The following is an 18,290-nucleotide window of genomic DNA, read 5'->3' on the forward strand; positions in this document are numbered from 1 at the left end:
CCCCACATGAACAATTATCTGTAAGGTCCCTCAATTTAATAGTGAATTTCAAGCACATTTTCAACCACAAAGACATGAACATTTTCAATCCTTCGCAAAGAAGGACACCGATAGGTAGATGTGTAAAAAATAAAAAAGTAGACTCTGAATATCCCTTTGAGCATGGTGAAGTTATTAATTAGGCTGCGGATGGTGTATCAATACACCCAGTCACTACAAAGATACAGGTGTTCTTCCTAACTCAGTTGCCGGAGAAGAAGGAAACTGCTCAGGGATTACAGTATTTAATGGTTGTTGTATGAGAAAACTGAGGATGGTTAAACAACATTGCAGTTACTCCACAATACTAACCCAATGACAGAGTGAAAAGAAGAAAGCCTGTACAGAATAAAAATATATGGCAAATGAATTACATTTTTGTCCTGAATACAAAGCATTATTTTTGGGGCAAATCCAACACAACACATCACTGAGTACCACTCTTAATAATTTCAAGCGTGGTGGTGGCTGCATCATGTTATGGGTATGCTTGTCATCGGCAAGGATTAGGGAGTTTTTTGGGTTAAAAAGAAAGCACAGACAAAATCTTAGAGGAAAACCTGGTTCAATCTACTGGGAGACTAATTCACCTTTCAGCAGGACAATAACCTAAGGCACAAGGCCAAATCTACGAATTCACCTTTCAGCAGGACAATAACCTAAAACACATGGCCAAGTCTACACTGGAGTTGCTTACCAAGACAACATTGAATGTTCCTGAGTGTTCGAGTTACAGTTTTGAGTTAAATCGACTTGAAACTCTATGGCAAGACTTGAAAATGCCTGTCTATCGATGTCACATTGAGCTGGGTGAATGGAATGAATGACAGTCATCCAGTATGCTGTAATAGAAATAAGGCCATGCTCATGAAAAAATATATTGTCCTCCCTCATCTTAAACGTCAACGACCGCCACTGATGTAAATATTACCTCAACTACCTTGTACCCCTGCACCATGACTCAGTACCGGTACTCCTTGGATATAGCCTCATTATAGTTATTTAGTGTGTTACTATTTTCTACTTTATTTGCAAATGTTCTTACTTTTTAAGTCTGCATTGTATGGAAAAGCCTCGCAAGTAAGCATTTCAAGGTAAAGTCTATACCTATTGTATTCGGAGAATGTGACAAATCAAACTGTATTTGAGTCAAAGAACAAAATGGTGAGCTAAATAATGAGTGTGTGTGTGTTCAGATTGATTAATCTGAACTGAAATGTGTGTGTTTGGCGTGGGGGTTCTACTGAGCTATTTGGATTTTTTAAAGAACGTCAGACCAAGGATCATTTAGCTATTTGTGCTTAAGATCCTGTTCAATCTCCTTAAGAGGAATTTAAAAATGTAAACATGATTGATTTATTGGAAATATTTTTTATAATACACAATGCTATTTAAAGTTTTGTAACAGTTTCTCTAGTATCATGGTTATGAACCACAAAGGTTAGTTAAGTAACTACTCACAATTGATTATGTATTCACTGGTTAGGAATGTCTGTCTACGTTAAGTCAGCACACTGAACAAAAGATGAGTAATAATACATAATTTAACCTAAAAGATTTTCACTCTTAAAACCATGTGTGTGATTTCCTCTACTATAACATTGAGTCATTATACCAGCATTTAAAAAAGGCATCTGGAGAACCTTCCATTTCAAGGCTGTTACTAACTGTTGTAAACTCTCAAACGGTTTTGTTACTTTGTTTGAGAAACAGTCGATTTGGAAATAGCCTTTCTAAAGACTGAGGGATCCCTGAAAATGTGGACGTCAACTCAGTAGCCTCAGTAGGCCTCTAGAGCATGATGCTGATGCAGGGGTTTGAACAATGGAGCTAGGGATTCTTTAGGTTTGGTCAGGTATAAAAGAAAGGGTTAAACCAGGTAGAAAGTCAGTTCAGGAGCAGCAACCAGCAGCACAGTGAGCAAATATGTCCAACACCAGCATGAACATGGGCAGGGTAAGCACTGGCAAGATTTCTTAGAATTATTTTTACTTTAATTTTCAGAGATTGTTATACAAAAGGGCTCTTGTGCTCTACGCACCCCTAACTACAACATGATCATTTTACTTATCCCAATAACCTGGTTACCAGTGGGACTAAATAGCGCTGCAAATTCCTCTAAAATGTTTGTTTCCTACAATTGTTTAATTCAAAGATATGATTCCCTTTTATTTTCAGGCCACCTTCTACGAGGACAGGAACTTCCAGGGCCGCTCTTATGAGTGCAGCTCCGACTGCCCTGACATGTCTTCCTACATGAGCAGGTGCCAATCCTGCAGGGTTCAGAGCGGCTGCTTCATGGGGTACGAGCACCCCAACTACATGGGAAACCAGTTCTTCATGAGGAGGGGAGAGTACTCAGACTATCAGAGTATGATGGGAATTACCGATGGTATCAGGTCCTGCCGCATGATCCCCATGGTAAGCCATATGATATTCAGTTTGCTGTAACAGTCCCACTAGAAGTAGCTGTGTGAAGTCCATAATCACACAAATCATATTGGCCCTGTGAGCTAATCACCAGTCTGGTGTAGTCAGTAATTATTTCAAATATTTGTATTTCCCAAATAACAGCACCGTGGAAACTTCAGGATGAGGATCTACGAGAGGGAGAACTTCGGAGGTCAGATGCACGAGATGATGGACGACTGTGACTCCATACAGGAGCGTTACCGTATGTCTGACTGCCAGTCCTGCAACGTGATGGACGGCCACTGGCTGATGTATGAGCAGCCCCACTTCAGAGGCAGGCAGATGTACATGAGGCCTGGAGAGTACAGGAACTTCAGAGATATGGGCATGGGAATGGGAGGCATGAGCGGTGGCATGAGGTTCATGAGCATGAGGCGTATCATGGATAACATGACTATGTAATTTTCTCAAAATTGTTGATTAAATTGATTTCAACATTTTAAAACTGCTACATTTTCTTATTTTTGTGATTGTTTTACTCAGAGCACATTATGTTTAAACATTTCATTATTTCACTCTCCTACATCTTTAGCATTTCAAATTTCTGTGTATATATCTGTTTGTTCACAATAGATGTATGCTGATGTAAAATAATATCTAGTGATATTTAAAATCTTTAATTTAGAAAATATTACTTGATCCTGCCATATTATTTTGCAATGCACAATTTTTATGATTTTCAAATAAACTCACATAAAACATTTTTAAGAGATAACAGAGTTATCTAAAATAATAATTATAGGATGGGAGGAAGGTTAGCAACAATTAATTTGCATTTGTTTACAAATCTCATATCTATAAAACCACGGTCAAGGTGTAATTAGACATGCAGCAAACAAGTATAAAAGTTGTACTAGGTAACAATGTGTACCTAAATGATTACCTAAATACATATATATTAATGTGCACTTGTATTGGAAGAATGCCAATACAAGTGTATATTGTTAAGCAAATCATTTTTACAACTCGTTTATTTACTGTTGTATGTTATAATAATCTAAATTTAAAAGGCACTCGCACATCTGAGCTAACTTTGTTGCAGGTGCATGGTAACAGTTGAATAAGATGAGAAAAAAGAAGAAACCCGCACACTGCTCTTGCTAGTATCACTACTCTTTATTAAGCTTGACGTATCGGCCTCAAGGCCTTTGTCAGAGCTTTTTTGTGTGTTCACAACCTGTACCCCTATGTAGACACTACTTTACCCACATACGTTCAATGTATCAAATGGGGTTGGAGTCGATGGAAAAAAAGCAAGTGTTACCAAATATAAATATAAAAATGTGCATTTCATTTATTTAACCAGGTAGGCCAGTTGAAAACAAGTTCTCATTTACAACTGCAACCTGGCCAAGATAAAGCAAAGCAGTGCAACAAAACCGTCACGACTTCCGCCGATGTTGGTCCCTCTCCTTGTTTGGGCAGCGTTCGGCGGTCGACGTCACCGGTTTTCTAGCCATCGCCGCTCCACCTTTCATTTTCCATTTGTTTTGTCTTGTTTCCCCGCACACCTGGTTCACATTCCCTCATCAGACTAAATGTATATTACCCTCTGCTTCCCCCATGTCTGTGTGTGGAATTGTTCTTTGTGTAGGGTGTTACGCTACAGGCTGGCTTGCGCTAGGTTTGTTTCAAACCTAGGTTTGTTTGTTTTGTTCATGTTACCGTAGTTGTGCTATGTGCTAACTCGCCTGTGCCTTTGGGCCAGGGTGTATATTAATGTTCTCCTGTTATCACCCATCTCTGCTCTCCTGCGCCTGACTTCCCGGCAACCAGTCACTCACCCCGTTACAGAATTCCACACCTATCAATAGAGTCAGCAGGAGCGGGTGCCCCCATTGTGGGGGTGAGTGACTGGTTGCCGGGAAGTCAGGCACAGGAGATCAGAGATGGGTGATAACAGGAGAAATTTGGGCACCCTGGCCCAAATGCACGATGCTTCACCATCTCGGCGCTGTCATGGACCGCGTCGTCCAGACTATGGACCGCTGGGAGAGACAGGGAGTCCCTCCAGCGCCCCCACCAGCACAACAGGGGTCTCCACTACTCGCCTCCCCTGCACCCGGTCCCAGTGGGATTCTCGCCCTTCCCAGGGAGTTTGATGGGACAGCGGCACGCTGCCAGGGGTTCCTGCTGCAGCTGGACCTGTATCTGAGGACCGTCCACCCGGCTCCTTTGGGACGTGAGAGGGTGACCGCCCTCGACTCGTGCCTCTCTGGGAAAGCCCTGGAGTGGGCTAACGCCGTGTGGGTAGAAGGAGTTGCGGCGCTGGACCACTTCGAGGAGTACACCCGCCGCATCCTGGCAGTCTTCGACCACCCGCCCGAGGGTAGAGCGGCGGGTGAACGTCTCTTCCACCTGAGGCAGGGGATGAGGAGTGCCCAGGAGTTCGCCCTGGACTTCCGGACCCTGGCCGCCGGAGCGGGATGGAACGACAGGGCCCTGATCGACCACTATCGCTGCAGCTTGCGCGAGGATGTCCGTTGGGAGTTGGCCTGCAGGGACACCACCCTCACCTTTGACCAGCTGGTGGACCTGTCCATCCGGCTGGATAACCTGCTGGTCACCCGCGGACGTTCAGACGCGGCTCTGTCGGTTCCATCTCACAGCACCACCGCTCCGGTGCCTATGGAGCTAGGGGGTGCTGCGCTCAGGGAGACCGGAGGAGGGGCCTTCACGTGCACCATCTGTGGCCGCAGAGGTCACACTGCCGGTCGGTGTCGGGTTGGTTCCTCTGGGGGTTGAGGCAGCAGGCAGAGCGCTCTGGCGTCATCCCAGGTGAGCTTGCAACATTCTCACCCAGAGCCCTCTGTTGCCCACCTGTTTTTGCAAGCCAACTTTCCTGAGTTTTCCCCGCATTCCCAGCATAAGGCGCTCGTCGATTCAGGCGCGACTGGGAATTTTATTGCCAGAGCATTCGCCCATAGTTTAGGGATCCCCATTGTTCCAGTGGTTAGGCCCTTTCCAGTTCACTCGTTGGACAGTCGACCATTAGGGTCCGGCGTTATCAGGTAGCCCATTACTCTTTGGTCATGGTGACGCAGGGGGGTCACAGGGAGAGAATCAGTCTCTTCCTCATTGACTCTCCTGCGTTTCCCGTGGTGCTAGGCCTTCCCTGGTTAGCCTGTCATGACCCCACTGTTTCATGGCAACGGAGGGCTCTCACGGGGTGGTCGCGAGAGTGCTCGGGGAGGTGTTTGGGGGTTTCCATTGGTGCGACTACGGTGGAAAGTCCAGACCAGGTCTCCACCGTGCGCATTCCCCCCGAATATTCCGATTTGGCTCTCGCCTTCTCTAAGAAGAAGGCGACTCAATTACCACCGCATCGTCGGGGGGGTTGTGCAATAAACCTTCAGGTAGACGCCGCACTTCCCAGGAGTCACGTGTATCCCCTGTCACAGGCGGAAATGGCGGCTATGGAGACATTTGTCTCCGAATCTCTGCGTCAGGGGTACATTCGGTCCTCCACTTCACCCGCCTCCTCGAGTTTCTTTTTTGTGAAGAAGAAGGAGGGAGGTCTGCGCCCGTGTATTGACTATCAAGCACTTCACCAGATCACTGTGAAGTACAGTTACCCGCTACCTCTCATAGCCACAGCGATTGAGTCAATGCACGGGGCGCACTTCTTCACTAAACTAGATCTCAGGAGCGCTTACAACCTGGTGCGTATCCGGGAGGGAGACGAGTGGAAGACAGCATTCAGTACCACCTCAGGGCATTATGAGTACCTCGTCATGCCGTACGGGTTGATGAATGCTCTGTCAGTCTTCCAAGCCTTTGTGGATGAGATTTTTAGGGACCTGCACGGGCAGGGTGTAGTGGTGTATATCAATGACATTCTGATATACTCCGCTGCATGCGCCGAGCATGTGTCCTTGGTGCGCAAGGTGCTTGGTAGACTGTTGGAGCATGACCTGTATGTCAAGGCTGAGAAATCCCTGTTCTTCCAGCAGTCCATCTCCTTCCTAGGATACCGCATTTCCACCTCAGGGGTGGAGATGGAGAGTGACCGCATTTCAGCCGTGCGTAATTGGCCGACTCCCACCACGGTAAACCAGAGGTTTATCCGAGGTTTTGGTCAGGTAGCGGCTCCCATTACCTCACTGCTGAAGGGGGGCCCAGTGCTTTTGCAGTGGTCAGCTGAGGCGGACAGGGCTTTTGGTCACCTAAGGGCTCTGTTTACCTCGGCTCCCATGCTGGCGCATCCAGATCCCTCTTTGGCGTTCACGGTGGAGGTGGACGCGTCCGAGGCTGGGATAGGAGCCGTGCTCTCTCAGCGCTCGGGTACACCACCGAAGCTCCGCCCCTGTGCCTTCTTCTCGAAGAAGCTCAGCCCGGTGGAGCGAAACTATGATGTGGGGTACCGGGAGCTGTTGGCTGTGGTCAAGGCGTTGAAGGCGTGGAGACATTGGCTTGAGGGGGCTCAACATCCTTTTCTCATCTGGACTGACCACCGCAACCTGGAGGAGATCCGGGCAGCGAGGAGACTGAATCCTCGTCAGACAAGGTGGGCCATGTTTTTTACCCGTTTTGTTTTCACCCTTTCTTTCAGACCAGGTTCCCAGAATGTTAAGGCAAACGCACTTAAAGGCAGATGCACCAACAACACAGAGTTACACATGGGATAAACAAACGTGCAGTCAATAACACAGTAGAAAATCTGTATACAGTGTGTTCAAATTAAGTAAGGAGGTAAGGCAGTAAATAGGCCTTAGTGGCGAAGTAATTACAATTTAGCAATTAACACTGGAGTGACAGATGTGCAGATGAGGATGTACAAGTAGAAATACTGGTGTAAAAAACAAAAAACAAATACGGGGATGAGGCTTCTGGTGTTAACATGCATGAACCCAAGGCATTTCCCGTTACAGAAGTCAACAAATTAGAGTACCTGAGGACACACAGGGCCTGGGTTAACCTCTACATCACCCGAGGAACAGAGGAGGAGTAGTATAAGGGTACAGCTAAAGGCTATAAGAACTGGTCGTCTAGTGCGCTCGGAACAGAGAGTAAAAGGAGCAGATTTCTGGGTGTGATAGGATAGATTCAGGGCATACTGCACAGACAAGGGCATGGTAGGGTGCGAGTACAATGTAGGTAAACCTAGGCATTGAGTGGCGATGAGAGAGGCTGTATCTCTGGAGTCGCCAGTTAAGCTAGGTGCGGTCTCCGCATGTGTGGGGGATGGGGTAAGGGAGCTAACCGAGGCATGTAGAACGGGACTAGGGGCTCTGCAGTAAAACAAAACAATGAGAGCTACCCTAAACAACAGTATACAAGGTATATTGTCATTAGAGGGAGGCATAAAGCAATCACAAGTGTTGATTGGGAGGGCTAAGACAACAACGGGTAAACAGCTAAGACAACAATAACGGGTAAATGGCGATGAATGGGCAGAGAGGGTCAGTTAGCTATACACACAGGGCCTGAGTTCGAGGCTGGGGCCGACAGATAAACCAAATTAAGTACCTTGTTAATGAACAGTCCAGTAGCCATCAGCTGTGTAGCCGAGTGATCATAGGGTCCAATAAGCAGCAATGGACGAAACAGGGAGCCGCTAGGCAAGCGTGAGACACAGTGCACAGAGAGTTAGCGGGCCGGGGCTTGTAGCTGGGTCCTCACTGACATCCACGACGCAGAGGCCGGTTGAGAGCACATCTGCCAAAATACGTCAGCAGACTAGTCATGATGGATTGGCGGTGCTCCGTGTCGACAAAGGGTCCAGGCCAATTGGCAAGAAAGGTTTTGTAGTTGGTGTACCTCGTTTGCTAGCCGGGGGAATGGGCCTAGCTTTAGGCTAACTGGTGCTTCTGGACAAGGGCGTTAGCCACGATAGCCACTCAATAGCAGCTAGCTGCGATGATCCGGTGTAATGGTCCAGAGCTTGCGGCAGGAATCCGGTGATGTAGTGGGGGAAAAAGCCGTCCGATATGCTCAGGGCTGATATTGTGCTGTGCAGACTGGCAGATACTATCCAGGCTATCCTGGCTAAAGCGGCTGGTGTCTGTGCTAAAGGTAAAGACTGCTAGCAGTGGCTAACAATGACTAAATAGCTAGTAGCTAATTAGCTGACTAGCTTCTCACTATAATTACTATAATTACATTGACGACGTTGTCCCCACAGTGACTGTACATATTTAACCAAAAGTAATGGTTTACAGGCAGGCTACCGCTTTCAAGGAACGGGACATGGACGCTCACAAGAAAGCCCGCTACTACCTCCGACAAGCCATCAAACATGAAAAAGGTCAATATAGGACTAAGATAGAATCCTACTAGACCTGCTCCGATGCTCGTCGGATGTGGCAGGGTTTGCAGACTACAAAGGGAAACCGAGCCATGAGTTGCCCAGTGACGCAAATGTCCCAGACGAGCTGAATGCCTTCTATGCTTGCTTCGAGGCAAACAACACTGAGCCAGGCATGAGAGCCCCTGCTGTCCCTGACAACTGTGTGATCTCTCTCTCTGTGGCCGATGTGAGTAAGACTTTAGAACAGGTTAACACTCGCAAGGCCGCAGGGCCAGACTGAATACCAGGGTGTGTTCTCAGAGCATACGCAGACCAGCTGGCATGTTTCTTCACAGACATTTTCAACATCTCCTTGTCCCAGTCTGTAATCCCAACATCTTTCATCTGCAACCATGAAATGTTTGAAAGTCTGGTCATGGCACACATCAAACTATCATCCCAGACACCTTTCACCTCTCGTACTCCGTGTTCACCCACAAATATTTGAACACGCACAGCTCCATAATATTATTGTTGATTTTTTTAATGAATCTTTTTTTTTTTTTACGATGAACCAGTTTCTGATTTTCCAATTGTCCTTGTATTAGCTCTTGCTAAGTCAATAACACAATTTACACATTCTCCTCTATGTATTTTGAATTACATCTGAGAAATCAGGTGTCAAAACCAGCCTTATAATGTTATCTAGCTAGTTTTAGAGTGAAGACATTGGCCGTGTTAGAGAGGATCAAAACCTTAATGTATCATTGGTAAATTGTGACTGACTGACTGATCTACAAATAATAATGAGTAGTCATTTATGATGCAGGTTTCTTTGTAGATCAGTCAGTTGGCAGTCGCCTGCACTGTTGGCTGCTATGTCAAACAAGCCTAATGGTTAGCTAAAACAGCCAGTGGCAGGTGTTGCTAACAACTGCTCATTTAGTGATTATGTAACTACCATCACATTAGGGTTTTATTAAGAGTTTTTGACGTTATAAAAACAGTGGTCTTTGACATCCAACTCGCCAGCATACAGTATGGCACATTCTCAGTCCCAAGTTGTCAAATGACACATAACTTGATGGCACGACTCTGCAAAAAAATATTGATTTGTCTAATTCATGTAGCTAGCTAGTTATGTGTGTTGTAGTCCTCATTCTAATCAGGCAACTTATAATGTACATTGCATCTCCTCAATAAGTGAAATATAACTCTTAACCTGTAAAAGCATGGAGAATTAGGGCTACCATAGACTCAGGGAATGTAAATAAATTGTGGTTGTGATGTACCTAGCAAATCATACTTTTACCCAATATGCTGTTTTCTAACCCAGTTAGCCACAATCTGGATAGACTAACTGAGTAGTAACTGATCATGAACATTTTGAAACACTGTTGTCAAAAAAGGTTGTTGATTCTCTGTTCATTTGATTCTCATCAAATAAATGTTAAACTTTTCTGAACCATTATGGAACAGGGAGATTATCATAGAATAGCTGATGTTGTCATGGTGGACGTGGGATTCATATGTGATCCAGAAACAAATAATATTGACATCAAATTAAAGTTGGATTATTTATGGAGTGAGAAGATTCCATTTTATGGTTAACACAAAAGTTCAATAAAGAAGTGGTCAGATGACGCAGATGCCAAACTACAGGACGGTTTTGCTAGCACAGACTGTAATATGTTCCGGGATTCTTCCGATGGCATTGAGGAGTATACCACCTCAGTCACTGGCTTCATCAATAAGTGCATTGATGACGTCATCCCAACAGTGACCGTATGTACATACCCCAACCAAAAGCAATGGATTACAGGCAACATTCGCACTGAGCTAAAGGGTAGAGCAGCCGCTTTCAAGGAGCCAGACAATAACCCGGAAGCTTAGAAGAAATCCCACCATGTCCTCTGACAAACCATCTAATAGGCAAGTGTAAATAGGACTAAGATTGAATCGTACTACACCGGCTCCGAAGCTCGTCGGATGTGGCAGGGCTTGCAAACCATTACAGACTACAAAGGGAAGCACAGCCGCGAGCTACCCAGTGACACAAACCTATCAGACAAGCTAAATTACTTCTATGCTCACTTCGAGGCAAGTAACACTGAAACATGCATGAGAGGATCAGCTGTTCCAGACAACTGTGTGATCACGCTCTCCATAGCCAATGTGAGTAAGACCGTTAAAAAGGTCAACATTCACAGGGCCACAGGGCCAGACAGATTACCAGGTGTACTCCGAGCATGCGCTGACCAACTGGCAAGTGTCTTCACTGACATATTCAACCTCTGTCTGAATCTGTAATAGCAACATGTTTCAAGCAGACCCCAATAGTCCCTGTGCCCAAGAACACTAAGGTAACCAGCCTAAATGACTACCTACCCGTAGCACTCACGTCTGTAGCCATGAAGTCCTTTGAAAGGCTGGTCATGGCTCACATCAACACAATTATCCCAGAAACCCTAAACCCTAAACCCACTCCAATTTGTAAACCGCCCCAACAGATCCACTGATGATGCAATCTCTATTGCACTCAACACAGCCCTTTCCCACCTGGACAAAAGGAACACCTATGTGAGAATTCTGTTCATTGACTACAGCTCAGCGTTCAACACCATAGTGCCCACAAAGCTCATCACTAAGCTAAGGACCCTGGGACTAAACACCTCCCTCTGCATCTGGATCCTGTACTTCCTGACGGGGTGGTAAGGGTAGGTAACAACACATCCGCCACGCTGATCCTCAACACGGGGGCCCCTCAGGGGTGCGTACTCAGTCCCCTACTGAACCCTCTGTTCACTCATGACCGCATAGCCAGGCACGACTCCAACGCCATCATCAAGTTTGCCGATGACACAACAGTGGTAGGCCTGATCACCGACAACGATGAGACAACCTATAGGTAGGCGGTCAGAGACCTGGCCATGTGGTGCCAGGACAACAACATCTCCCTCAATGTGATCAAGACAAAGAGATGATTGTGGACTACAGGAAAAGGAGGACCGAGCATGCCCCCATTCTCATTGACGGGGCTGTAGTGGAGCAGGTTGAGAGCTTCAAGTTCCTTGGTGTCCACATCACCAACAAACTATCATGGTCCAAAAACACTAAGACAGTCATGAAGTGGGCACAACAAAGCCTATTCCCCGTCAGGGGACTGAAAAGATTTGGCATGGGTCCTCAGATCCTCAAAAGGTTCTACAGCTCCACCATCTGGAGCAGGTATTCCCAAACTGGGGTACAATGTTGTCGGGGGTACGCCAAATAAAAATGTGATTCACATTTATTTAAAAAATTTAAAAAATATTCACATTTTCAAACAGTCCATTTAGTAAGGCCCATAGAGACACATACCAGCTCTACTGGTAGTACTGCCAGAAGACAAGCATCTCTGTTGGTAGGTGATCAATTGAGGAAAATAAGAACAATATGATCAAATACAAATTAATTACTTAAAAATCATACAATGTGATTTTCTGGATTTTTTTAAAAGATTTTTTTAGATTCCGTCTCTCACAGTTGAAGTGTACCTATGATAAAAATTACAGACCTCTACATGCTTTGTAAGTAGGAAAACCTGCAAAATCGGCAGTGTATCAAATACTTGTTCTCCCCACTGTATATACATTTGCATACAAAAAACAGTTTTTGCTTTGTCATTATGGGGTATTGTGTAGACTGATGAGTAAAAACTATTCAAACCATTTTAGAATAAGGCTGTAACGTAACAAAATGTGGAAAAAGTCAAGGGGTCTAAAAACTTTCCGAATACACTGTATGTATGCAATGGGTGTCACTGCCACAATCTATTGTTTCTATTAAAGGTTTTGTGGGACCTGTTCCACAATGAAAAAAAGGCTTTTTAAGTCTTCTAGGGACCCAGTCACGTGGAAACATGACTATGGTACTTCAGCACTCTATAGGCCTCTATGCTGTGTTGCTGAGTCAGGGGTTTACACAATGGGGCCCACAGATTCTTTGGGTTTGGTCAGGTATAAAAGTAAGGGTTAACACAGACAGGACATCAGTTTAGCAACAGCACAGCAACTCAGTGAACAACAATGACCACCACCGGCATGAACATGGGAAGAGTAAGCATTATTAGAAAATGATTTCAAATACATTAATCTCTATATTATCCTTACATCTTTACATTCACAACTAAAAGCCTCTTATATTTGTTGTATTTATTGAATTATACATTGAGAAATAATAAATAAATACCTTTTATTTTCAGGCCACCTTCTATGAGGACAGGAACTTCCAGGGCCGCTCTTATGAGTGCAGCTCCGACTGCCCTGACATGTCTTCCTACATGAGCAGCTGCCAATCCTGCAGAGTTCAGAGTGGCTGCTTCATGGGGTACGAGCGCCCCAACTACATGGGAAACCAGTTCTTCATGAGGAAGGGAGAGTACTCAGACTACCAGAGTATGATGGGAATTACCGATGGTATCAGGTCCTGCCGCATGATCCCCATGGTAAGCCATATGATATTCAGGCTGCTGTAACAGTCCCACTAGAAGTAGCTGTGTGAAGTCCATAATCACACAAATCATATTGGCCCTGTGAGCTTATCAACAGTATGGTGTAGTCAGTAATTATTTCAAATATTTGTATTTCCCAAATAACAGCACCGTGGAAACTTCAGGATGAGGATCTACGAGAGGGAGAACTTCGGAGGTCAGATGCACGAGATGATGGACGACTGTGACTCCATCCAGGAGCGTTACCGTATGTCTGACTGCCAGTCCTGCAACGTGATGGACGGCCACTGGCTGATGTATGAGCAGCCCCACTTCAGAGGCAGGCAGATGTACATGAGGCCTGGAGAGTACAGGAACTTCAGAGATATGGGCATGGGAATGGGAGGCATGAGCGGTGGCATGAGGTTCATGAGCATGAGGCGTATCACTGATATGTGCTAGAAATGTTGTATTGACCAAATAAACAGTGATTGGTAATCCGTAGCAATTGAGTGTGCTGCATCATTTCAATATTTTGGTGTTTTGTAATTACATCTGTAGATATATAATTTATTATATTATATAATTGACGCAGGTCACTAGATATGGCATACCCACTGATGTTAAAGGCACATTCATCATCATCATTCAGACACATCTGTTTCAAATAGTTGTTTTCCTGGCATTGTTACTAGAAAGATTTGAATAACAATTACAGTTGAAGTCGGAAGTTTACATACACCTTAGCCAAATACATTTAAACTCAGTTTTTCACAATTCCTGACATTTAATCCTAGTAAAAATTCCCTGTCTTAGGTCAGTTAGGATCACCACTTTATTTTAAGAATGTGAAATGTCAGAATAATAGCGGAGAGAATGATTTATTTCAGCTTTTTTTTCTTTTTATGTGGATATATTGAAGCAACATCTCAAGACATCAGTCAGGAAGTTAAAGCTTGGTCACAAATGGGTCTTCAAAATGGACAATGACCCCAAGCATACTTCCAAAGTTGTGGCAAAATGGCTTAACGACAACAAAGTCAAGGTATTGGAGTGGCCATCACAAAGCCCTGACCTCAATCCTATAGAACATTTGTGGGCAGAACTGAAAAGGCGTGTGTGATGCAAGGAGGCCAGGAGTGGCTTCCAGACAAGTCTCTAAATGTAACAAAATGTGGAAAAGTCAAGGGGTTTGAATACTTGAATGCACTGTATATACAGTACCAGTCAAAAGTTTGGGCACACCTACTCATTCAAAGGTTTTTCTTTATTTTTTACTATTTTCTACATTGTAGAATAATAGCGAAGACATCAAAACTATGAAATAACACATATGGAATCATGTAGTAACCAAAAAAGCGTTAAGCATATATATTTCATATTCTTCAAAGTAGCCACCCTTTTCCTTGATGACAGCTTTGCACATTCTTGGCATTCGCTCAACCAGCTTCGTGAGGAATGCTTTTCCAACAGTCTTGAAGGAGTTCCCACATATGCTGAGCACTTGTTGACTGCTTTTCCTTCACTATGCGGTCCTACTCATCCCAAACCATCTCAATTGGGTTAAGGTCGGGTGATTGTGGAGGCCAGGTCATCTGATGCAGCACTCCGTCACTCTCCTTGGTCAAGTAATCCTTACACAGCCTGGAGGTGTGTTTTGGGTCATTGTCCTGTTGAAAAACAAATGATAGTCCCACTAAGCGCAGATGGGACTATCAACCAGATGGGATGTGGTAGCCATGCTGGATAAGTGTGCCTTGAATTCGAAATAGATCACTGACAGTGTCACCACCAAAGCACACCCACACCATCACACCTCCTCCTCCATGCTTCACAGTGGGAACCTCACATGCGGAGATCATCCATTCACCTACTCTGCGTCTCACAAAGACACGGCGGTAGGAACCAAAAATCTCAAATTTGGACTCATCAGATCAAAGGACAGATTTCCACCGGTCTAATATCCATTGCTTGTGTTTCTTGGCCCAAGCAAGTCTCTTCTTATTATTGGTGTCCTTTAGTAGTGGTTTCTTTGCAGCAATTCGACCATGAAGGCCTGATTCACGCAGTCTCCTCTGAACAGTTGATGTTGAGATGTGTCTGTTACTTGAACTCTGTGAAGCATTTATTTGGGCTGCAAATTCTGTGGCTGGTAACTATATTGAACGTATCCTCTGCAGCAGAGGTAACTCTGGGTCTTCCCTTCCTGTGGCGGTCCTCATGAGATCCAGTTTCATGCCAGCTTGATGGTTTTTCCCCAAATTAACTTTTAACAAGGCACACCTGTTAATTGAAATGCATTCCAGGTGACTACCTCATGAAGCTGGTTGAGAGAATACCAAGAGTGTGCAAAGCTGTCATCAAGGCAAAGGGTGGCTACCTAGAGGAATCACAAATGTAAAATATATTTTGATTTGTTTAACTCTTTTTTGGTTACTTCATGATTCCATGTGTTATTGTATAGTTTTGATGTCTTCCCTATTATTCTACAATGTATAATAATAAGTATGTGTGTCCAAACTTTTGGCTGGTACTTTTGACTGGTACTGTATATACTGTATAAACAGTGCATTGGCCAGGGACGCAGCCATGGGTGGGCCTGGGAGGGCATAGGCTCACCCACTTGGGAGCCATGTTCAACCAACCAATTCCCACCAAAAGGGCTTTATTACAGACAGAAATACTCCTCAGCCACCCCCACCAAATTCTCTAAAACTACGTTGGAGGTGGCTTTTTGTAGAGAAATTAACATTACATCTCTGGCAACAGCTCTGTTGGACATTCCTGCAGTCAGCATTGCAATTGCATGCTCCTCAAAACATGAGACATCTGTGGCATTGTGTTGAGTGACAACACTGCACATTTTAGAGTGGCCTTTTATTGTCCCCAGCACAAGATGCACCTGTGTAATGCTCATGCTGTTTAATCAGTGTCTTGATATGCAACACCTGTCAGGTGGATGGATTGTCTTGGCAAAGGAGAAATGCTTACTAACAGGGATGTAAATAGATTTGTGCGCAAAATTGGAGAGAAATACGTTTTTTGTGCATATGGAACATTTCTGGGATATTTTATTTTAGCTCATGAAACATGGGACCAAAACTTTAAATGTTGGGTTTATATTTTTGTTCAGTAATACTTCCAGGGACACTTTAATCTAAATGACCTTCAACATTGCTTTTAAGGCAGAAAATTCTAATTTTGCCCAGCGTTTGACTGTACATAATAACCCTTTCCCGTCTGTGGAGACAAAGAGTTGGAGCAATGCATGCAGCTGACTCATGTGTTTAATACAATGGAACCGGAGATTCTTTGGATGTCACATCAGGTATAAAACAAGCTGCACACTAGCATAGCTATAGCATTGCTCAAAAGAACCGTAAACATGCACGGAAAGGTGAGTTCACCAGTTATTTTCAGTTTAGAGGTCAAATTACCGGATTAATGCTGTATATACAGTAAGTTTATTAGCAATATGTACAGTATTTACAGTAATAACACTATACAAAGTGCAATAATGCAGTACAGTGTGCCATTGTATTGTAACCAACAAAAAATAGAAAGTTCTAGAAAGTTCTGAACACATTCTGGTCACGTATTGTTCTGGCTAATTGCAAGAGTGTTTGTTGCAGATCATCTTCTACGAGGACAAGAACTTCCAGGGTCGTTCCTATGAGACCAGCCAGGACTGCCCTGACATGTCCTCCCACCTGAGCAGGTGCCACTCCTGCAGGGTTGAGAGTGGCTGCTTCATGGTCTACGAGCGCCCCAACTTCATGGGAAACCAGTACTTCATGAGGAGGGGCGAGTACCCTGACTACCAGCGTATGATGGGTTTCAATGACTGCCTCCGATCCTGCCGTAACGTCCCCATGGTATGAACCACTACAACACATCTCTCACAACAGTTTGTTTTTAATCAACTTATCCCATGTTCAAAATGTATGTTAACAGCACAGAGGAAACTACAAGATGAGGATCTACGAGAAGGAGAACTTCGGAGGTCAGATGCACGAGATGATGGATGACTGTGACTCCATCATGGATCATTTCCGCATGTCTGACTGCCAGTCCTGCAACGTGATGGACGGCCACTGGCTGATGTACGAGCAGCCCCATTACAAAGGCAGGCAGGTATACATGAGGCCTGGAGAGCACAGAAATCTCAGGGAGATGCAGGGACACAATGGAATGAAGTTCAGTTCCATCAGAAGGATCACCGACTCCTGTTAAATTCACAGGACCGACCACTTGTTCAATGAAACGGTTGATTTTTAAATAAAAATTTGTTTTTCTTATTTAATATCAAGTTTTTTGTCTTGTTCTGCAAAAATCTAATGTTACCCAACAAAACACATTTTCACCAGTCCAGTCCTGCTCTGTCATGATTCAAATATTTAAGTGTAATTTTCCATGAGTGGTTGAAACTCCAATGATCCTATACTCTTTTTACTTTTGAATAAAATCACCAAATTAGGCAGGGTACACCATAGTATCACTCTACTACTGGAGCCCAATTTAGTAGAACTAGAGTCCCATGATTAGATAAAAAAAAAGATAAGGGGAAAGTGTTGGACGTGGTAATATAACTATCAATGCATAGCTTTTGCCTAATTTTATTTTATTTATTTATTTCACCTTTATTTAACCAGGTAGGCCAGTTGAGAATAAGTTCTCATTTACAACTGCGATCTGGCCAAGATAAAGCAAAGCAGTGCGACACAAACAACAGCACAGAGTTACACATGGAATAAACAAACGTACAGTCAATAACACAATAAAACATTTTTTTTAAATGTCTACAGTATATACAGTGTGTGCAAATGGTGTGAGGAGGTAAGGCAATAAATAGGCCATAGTAGCGAAGTAATTACAATTTAGCAAATTAACACTGGAGTGATAGACGTGCAAATGATGATGTGCAAGTAGAAATACTGGCGTGTAATAGAGCAAAAAAGTAAATAAAAACAATATGGGGATGAGGTAGGTAGATTGGATGGGCAATTTACAGATGGGCTGTGTACAGCTGCAGCGATCGGTAAGCTGCTCAGATAGCTGATGTTTAAAGTTAGTGAGGGA

The 18,290-nt window shown here is 44.2% G+C and overlaps 3 protein-coding genes across 4 annotated transcripts; all 3 read left to right on the forward strand.

The window, feature by feature from the left end:
- The first annotated feature begins 1,887 nt into the window (after positions 1-1,887).
- On the forward strand, positions 1,888-2,959 carry LOC139547230 (gamma-crystallin M3-like). Its single transcript, XM_071356305.1, has 3 exons — positions 1,888-1,995; positions 2,218-2,460; positions 2,614-2,959. Exons 1-3 carry the CDS (start codon positions 1,966-1,968, stop codon positions 2,911-2,913), a joined length of 573 nt encoding a protein of 190 aa, XP_071212406.1. The 5' UTR covers positions 1,888-1,965; the 3' UTR covers positions 2,914-2,959.
- A 9,805-nt stretch (positions 2,960-12,764) lies between these two features.
- Positions 12,765-13,715, forward strand: LOC139547231 (gamma-crystallin M3-like). The gene is made up of 3 exons (XM_071356306.1): positions 12,765-12,837; positions 12,984-13,226; positions 13,380-13,715. The coding sequence occupies exons 1-3, from the start codon at positions 12,808-12,810 to the stop codon at positions 13,671-13,673; spliced, it is 567 nt and encodes a 188-aa protein (XP_071212407.1). The 5' UTR covers positions 12,765-12,807; the 3' UTR covers positions 13,674-13,715.
- Positions 13,716-15,528: 1,813 nt separating this feature from the next.
- LOC139546720 (gamma-crystallin M3-like) lies at positions 15,529-17,444 on the forward strand. Of its 2 annotated transcripts, none has more exons than XM_071355437.1 (3): positions 15,529-15,564; positions 16,844-17,086; positions 17,166-17,444. In XM_071355437.1, exons 1-3 carry the CDS (start codon positions 15,529-15,531, stop codon positions 17,442-17,444), a joined length of 558 nt encoding a protein of 185 aa, XP_071211538.1. The 2 variants fall into 2 exon arrangements, with proteins under 2 accessions (XP_071211538.1, XP_071211539.1); XM_071355438.1 differs by lacking the exon at positions 15,529-15,564 and adding an exon at positions 16,597-16,608.
- The last annotated feature ends 846 nt before the right edge of the window (positions 17,445-18,290 follow it).

This window comes from Salvelinus alpinus, chromosome 20 (genome assembly GCF_045679555.1).
Source record: "Salvelinus alpinus chromosome 20, SLU_Salpinus.1, whole genome shotgun sequence".
NCBI classification, from domain to species: domain Eukaryota; kingdom Metazoa; phylum Chordata; class Actinopteri; order Salmoniformes; family Salmonidae; genus Salvelinus; species Salvelinus alpinus.

What these genes read in the sequence shown, in the direction of transcription:
- LOC139547231 (XM_071356306.1), top strand. Translation starts at nt 12,808, where the DNA reads ATGACCACCACCGGCATGAACATGGGAAGA. An exon ending in CCGGCATGAACATGGGAAGA is followed by an intron (nt 12,838 to 12,983) that starts GTAAGCATTATT and finishes TTTTATTTTCAG; the next exon opens with GCCACCTTCTATGAGGACAG. An exon ending in CCTGCCGCATGATCCCCATG is followed by an intron (nt 13,227 to 13,379) that starts GTAAGCCATATG and finishes CCCAAATAACAG; the next exon opens with CACCGTGGAAACTTCAGGAT.
- LOC139547230 (XM_071356305.1), top strand. Translation starts at nt 1,966, where the DNA reads ATGTCCAACACCAGCATGAACATGGGCAGG. An exon ending in CCAGCATGAACATGGGCAGG is followed by an intron (nt 1,996 to 2,217) that starts GTAAGCACTGGC and finishes TTTTATTTTCAG; the next exon opens with GCCACCTTCTACGAGGACAG. An exon ending in CCTGCCGCATGATCCCCATG is followed by an intron (nt 2,461 to 2,613) that starts GTAAGCCATATG and finishes CCCAAATAACAG; the next exon opens with CACCGTGGAAACTTCAGGAT.
- LOC139546720 (XM_071355437.1), top strand. Translation starts at nt 15,529, where the DNA reads ATGAAGCTGGTTGAGAGAATACCAAGAGTGTGCAAA. An exon ending in GAATACCAAGAGTGTGCAAA is followed by an intron (nt 15,565 to 16,843) that starts GCTGTCATCAAG and finishes TGTTTGTTGCAG; the next exon opens with ATCATCTTCTACGAGGACAA. An exon ending in CCTGCCGTAACGTCCCCATG is followed by an intron (nt 17,087 to 17,165) that starts GTATGAACCACT and finishes GTATGTTAACAG; the next exon opens with CACAGAGGAAACTACAAGAT.